Source organism: Drosophila rhopaloa, unplaced genomic scaffold, assembly GCF_018152115.1.
Source record: "Drosophila rhopaloa isolate 14029-0021.01 unplaced genomic scaffold, ASM1815211v1 contig_179, whole genome shotgun sequence".
Classification (NCBI taxonomy): domain Eukaryota; kingdom Metazoa; phylum Arthropoda; class Insecta; order Diptera; family Drosophilidae; genus Drosophila; species Drosophila rhopaloa.
Genome location: NW_025335060.1, coordinates 446581 through 453015, shown reverse-complemented (window position 1 = coordinate 453015; position 6435 = coordinate 446581). Strand labels below are relative to the sequence as shown.

Below are 6435 nucleotides of genomic sequence, written 5' to 3'. Positions count from 1 at the left end.
CAAATTCTTATGTGGGACATCAAACGGCTGCCGGTCATACCCCACTTACGGGGTAGCACGGGGAGGTTTAGGTGGGTATACCGATAAGGGAACTCCAGAACCTTGGGAACCTTGTCCCACTCCAATGTGTTCCCCCAAGATCAATGTAGTCAGTCCAATGTTATTTCTTTGTTTTTAACCTTCTTTTTTACTTAACTAACCTCCCTTTTATAACTTTGCTGAATTTCGTTTCACATTCAAATTTATTTAGATAATAATTTAGCTAGTGCCATGAATGCTTACGACGTATTTTTAAATACAACAATTTAGCTATAAATAACTTTCAATGTAAATACAGTTTAAAATCTGTTCAGTTTAATATGAAAAATAACAATTTTTAGATAAAACAAAAGTTAGGTACACAAAAATACAATTATTACTTTTTTTTATTAAGTACTCTTAATTATGTCTTTTTTGCTTTCGAAATAAATAAATTATAAAAAAAGAAAAAAATGAATTAAAGAATTTCGAGATATATATTGAAATACACTTAATTTCGGTTATATAAATGTAATTATTAATTTCTGTTATATAAATTCACTTATAAGAAATACTGCTAAATAACCATTAATATTCTGTTATAGACTGACATGATGTAATTATAATAATAATAATTAACAACAATTACTTTAAAAGATTTTGTCCCGCTTTTGAATCTTAATAAATGAATGGTCATAGTAAGCCACCATATCTCATAGGCGGGCCAATAAATATATATTCTTTTGCTATTACCAAAAAGATTAAAGCAATTGAAAAAGTTAAAAACCAAGAAATATATATAAAACTAACGGAGAACAATGGTTTTATGCATTGGAATTCGATGCCATTCTCTCCTTCGACGTTCAGTAACTCAGACGGAAAGTTCGATTAAAAAGCTACAAGACTACATATTTGCTAAAACTAAGAGATTAAAAAAAAAACTGCCCTTGTGGGAGAGGGAGAGAAAGTCTACCTTAGAACTGTTTTCAAATGGTACATCGGACAGTTCCATTATTATTTAATTCTTTTATACCCAAGCACTTAATATATAGAACTGTAAAACGTTGATTTTATTTATTCCCAAGGCATCAAACACGTTAATTTTTTTTAAGTATTTAAACGCTCTGATTTTTATTGAACAGTTGCAAATATATTTTAACTAAACATTTCCAAAGATTATAATTTAGTTCGTTTTAAGTTTAGACTGTCGTTTTCATCTTCTGTCGGTCTTTTCATCGTGTTGTTTCTGAAAAAGAAAAAAAGGAAAATATTATAGAATAAATTTATTTGTAAAAAGTCCTTTTTGAGATGTAGGTCTTGCCATTTTTTATGTACAAAAAAATTTTTTTTATCTAAAACTTTTTTTAAAAGCAACCGTAAGCCAAATTTCAAATAGTACGTCGATCAACGTCGCTAATTTAGCTATTTTATAGCTGGAACCAAGCGTGCCTAGTCAGGATGCAACTCCCTCGGTCCAAATGCTTTGGACAGGTCACCGTCGCATGCTGATAACAGAAAATTAGCAGTTTCACTCCGCTGTCATATAACCATTTAAAATAATACATTTCTGGCGCAAAGTTATCACTAGGTACGGCAGTATATGTATTGACGATGCGCAAACTATAACTTCCTGCTCCGGTTAAAAGTTATTCAAAAACAAAGAGAAATGCTAAAGCTACAGACCTATCCAATTCTAAAAAAAATTGTCCCCAGCTGCCGAACTGCAGAGCAAACACGGTAAGGTGAGAGCTGTCAGCATTCCCGCTTCCCGCTACCTGTTTTCTCGCTGTCTTCGGCTCTCACAAATATATGAACTCGGTTTTTAAATATGCAACAACGACATAATTAACACTTAAAATGTTTTATAACGTTTAAAGTAATGGGTTCGATTTTGGAGTGTTGATAGATATTGACCGAATAAGTGTTTTGGTGCTAGTTTCTCTTTTCCTCTTTTCTAAAGTAATGAATTGGGACATTTTTTTAAAAATTCATCTACAATTTTTTTTGTTATGAATTAAAATATACTTCATCGCCTTGTTTTTGCAAAGATATGGCAGTTAAACCGCGAGTAAATGGTTTTCAGAGGCCTGAAAGCCTATGATTGCTCCTTATTGAGGTCATTTATATCCATAATTTTGCTAATGGCTTGCCATTTTCTGCAAAAGGTAACACTAAACGCCTAAAAAAATGAGCAAGATCCGAGGCACGGTGGAATACGACGAAGGAAACTTTGTTAGTTTAGCACAATTAGATTTATTTGGTGTTATATCATTATGATACAGATCCAAATGACAGAGGCACTTTAACAATATAATTGCTGTCAATAGAAACTGTATCGAACTGGATATGCCCGATGTATTATTTCTGCTGGATTTTAGTGGTGTTTAACCAAATTAATAATAAAAATAAAATCAATTTTTTTTTAAATTTGCATTAACAATGTGATAATTTTTTTTTATATTTATCTTTATCTTTATTTCTAAAGATCCCAAGCAAAGCGGGTAGCGGGTGCTCCATTCTTGGGCAAATCAAGTATGGTCATAGCCAGTCAAAAGCAAATCAGGATGTGTTGTTACAGAAGACGACCGTGTCTGTCACGGCCGAGAATCAATAAGTCTGCCGGGTGTAGTCTGTGGAGACGCCGTCGACCCAGTGGGGTTGCAAAATATCTTGCCAGACAGTTTTCATGTGTGAGCAGACGCTCCCGGTATCGACTTGAGGATTTACAAATCGTCTCCGTTACCGTCGGCACTCCTGCGTCCTGGAACATAACACGGTATTCTACATAATGGTGCCATCCTCCTGAGAGCCTTTGTAATGCGCAAACAACTTTTTAGTGACGAATCACAGGCCGTGCCCCAGAAAGTGATTCCCCAGTTTAAAGTTGGAAGGACAATGGCCTTAAAAAGCCGCACCTTGGCTTCAAGGGATAGGGCCGCTACCTGGACGAAGGAGCCGGCCATTTTGTCAAGTATGTTCTTGCTGATCCACAAACTCGATCAATTTGTCCCTTCCAACAAAGGCGACGGTCTAAGGTAATTCAGAGATACGTAACCTTAGAAAAAAAAATAATAATAATAGAACAATTATTTTAAATGTGCACTTGAATGTAATATACACACAACATAAGCTTCAACTGACACATCCTATCACATAAATGGACAAAATTTGTCTTGACGTCAGCCATCCAGCCAATGATAAAAGTGAGCCAGAGTAGTCCTTACACTATGCCAACAAATGGGAAAGTTAAAGACCACCCTGTACGACCGGTGGCCTGTTATCAAGTGGTTTTTTTTATTATTGACGTGTTTATTTAAGCAAATTGTTCAAGATTACGCTATCGTTGCAAAACCAAGGACCGAACTAAAATGATGTCGGTTACCATGAAGTTGGCTTGACCTCCGGCTCAGCGGAAAAGTGTATGTAAGTGCTCTCACCTAAGCACATTATTTGCCTTTTTCTGGAATACATCCGGATTCTGCTAGGTGTCTTTTCGGGGGTTCTCGATAAGTGTTCTTGAAATTGCTTAGATTGACACTTTTTTAGCTTCTTCCGCCCAAGGCTTTTTCCTTTTACCTCTATATAACCCGCGCACGTAAAGGGTCGGGCGTCGATGCGGGTACTGCATGGAAAATCTACGTTAAGCAACTATGGAACTGATCCGGTTCTTGAAGCCCACACTCCATATGATGAAGAGTCTTATACTCGAATAGCTGTTATAGTCGGGTTTTTTATGCTTCTAACAGCTGGAATTTCTGAATTTCGTTTTCCAATTGGTCACTTTCGTAATCGATTTCAAAAAAAGAACTTAACGGCTGTATAGTTTTTCTTCGATAGTATTTGACTGGTAATGGTAATGACTCTCTTTGCCTGGATTTCCGCGATATTTCTGTGACTTCAGGATGGGTATTTTCCAACGTTTCCTGATCAGAAAGACAGGTACGTTATTATTCCACACTATTCCTGAGCACCGGAGATTATTTGTGTGTTAAGGCTTTCTTCTGGGTTTCCCATCCAAAGGCCTCAGTGATTTCTTAATACCGACGAAATGATTTGTAATGTTCTGCCAGGGAGAGTCTTTAAGGTTTGCACCACAGCTGCCGGAGCGGCATTGGGAGATCTGATGTTAATTGGGTTTCGGGTGTTTTTACAGCTAGGGCTAGCTTGAAAGCATTCATTCTTCCAAAGGTCTTCTCTAGATTTTTGTGCAGTTTTAATCGTGGCCTATTCTTGGCTCCAAAAGATAATTTATGTTATTATTAAACTCTATACTTGGTATACATATATAGACTAAAATATGTAAACATTGAAATATTGAGAAAAAATTGAATATTTAAAATAATAGTATATAGTATATTTAAAATAATGTGTTAGGATTACACATTCTTACCAGGATCCGTACGTGCGTGCTTATAACACGGCATTGTTCTTACTTTTTCTTTAGATATCTCGGTCCACTTTTGTTTTTATTCATTTTAAATGAATGGTGCTGCAAATATGATAATGGCAAAAAAGGGGAAGGAATGTCAAAAATTGCATCGGCCATTACTACGCCCAAAAAAATAAATTATTAGGCGTTATATAAGAAATATATTGTATGCAAAATAAAGAGATTGGCTTTAATCCAATTCTGAATAATTGTTTGAGAAGGACTAAAGCGAAGATTTTAACACATGGATTACATGGAGTTAGTACAGTGATGTAAAACTTACACCCGCACCTGTCCAGAAAGGAAGTGCATGGCTAGCGTGTCGCTAAGTGCCCTTGGATTGTACACTGTCCTCACTTTTTTGGGCTTAGATTATACAGACTTATTAGTTGAATCTTTTTGCAATAGATTTTGTATAAGTCAAACGATATAGATATTGAGACAACTCGATAAAGTCGGAAAATTCAAATCTTTTTTTAACATCGAAATTTTTGAATGGAATAACTAGGAATATTTGGATTAGCCGGATCTGTGTTTACAAGACATATATTGAAATCAGCGTGTTAAGTTTACGCTGAAGAAACCTTAGTGGAGTGTGAAAGCTGAGTATGATGATTTCAGCTTGAATGTTAAGCTGTTTATGAATTTGATAATTATTTATCACTCATATGTACAGTTGACACCGCTTATGTTTTTTATCAACCTCACTCCTTATTGTGGTCTTTTAACTTTCGAACGCTTTGGATCTATTTGATCTGTTGATTCATAATTCGTTGCCGCAAATAGATGGTAATTCAGTAAGGAGGTAACTTCGTGATCACGAGCTAAAACCGTCTTTAATATCCCGGGTAAATCTAAAAATCAATTCGAAACTATACACCAATTTAATGTTATGCCGTTCGGGCCTACCAACGCATGGCAAGCAATGATAAGATGAAAGTTCCTTGAGGAACTTTTTAATTAACTATTTGTTTATCTGAATGATTATAAATTGATTCCGGTAAGAGGACACTTTTACACGGGGAAAAAATTCAGATATGAAAGTTTTCAAGCTTGACAGAGATTCCATTGGAAAGTTGGATAGAATCTAAAGAATAGGTCTGATTTTAACGAACCTCTTTTTCTGTATTGTGATGTCCGTAAATATGGTGTTTGGATAGTCTTGGTCTAAAAGACCCCAAGGTCAAATACCTTTTGCGTCGAAAACAATTTATTGTATTTAGCAGCAATAAACATTGAAAGCAACAACTAAATTATTTCAGAGTGAAGCGAACTGTTGAAAATAATTGGGAACATCTACAAAACAATTGAAACTTTTTAGAAAAAATTACAAATCGAAAAAATCAATCTGGTTGTCCAAACACCAATATTTGATTTTAAGAAACTTATTCACAAAAATATGTTATGTTGATATAAGTATTCTTTAATTTTTTTTTTAAGTTATCAAAAAGTACTAAGTTTAAAAAAAATGATATACTCTGATATTATAAATGCGGAAGTCAAATTACAGAGCTTACTAAACAAGGCAGTAGTTCTGACAAACTTAATTGATACTATTCCTATGAATACACTTAAAAATCTAACATTAATTTGAAAATGGGGCTTTGATGAAACTGGTTTCTCAAATAGATTATACAATAATTGGGAAACCCTCGGCCATCTTCGACAACCGAACTATCGATTGAAGAATAAAAGTATTTTCAGGCCGTTATGGGAACTGTTTTATACAAGGGGATCCACTTTGCAGTGGAAGGGCATAAGCTCACAGTTATTACCGATCATTCAACTCAATAAAAGCTTATTAAGAGCTTACAAATTATAGGATTTTAATTATACAATGATTCGAAAAGCTTTTATATCGGTTGTATTTTTTGAACTTATAGATAGGATAGAAACTAATAATGTATCTGAAGGGCGGGGGTGTAGTTTATAAGAAATGCGTTCATCCCGCAGGTAATACTCTCCATGATAGTTTCATCTATAATTTT

General features: G+C 34.7%; 1 protein-coding gene across 1 annotated transcript in view; it reads right to left on the bottom strand.

Annotated features, from left to right (window-relative positions):
* Positions 1–1119: 1119 nt before the first annotated feature.
* Positions 1120–6435, bottom strand: part of LOC123037603 (putative uncharacterized protein DDB_G0282133) — a 36615-nt gene continuing 31299 nt past the window's right edge. The window contains exon 2 of the mRNA XM_044459228.1: positions 1120–1264. Coding sequence (XP_044315163.1) covers positions 1195–1264 — 70 coding nt within the window. The 3' untranslated portion in view covers positions 1120–1194. The remainder of the gene's footprint in view (positions 1265–6435) is intronic.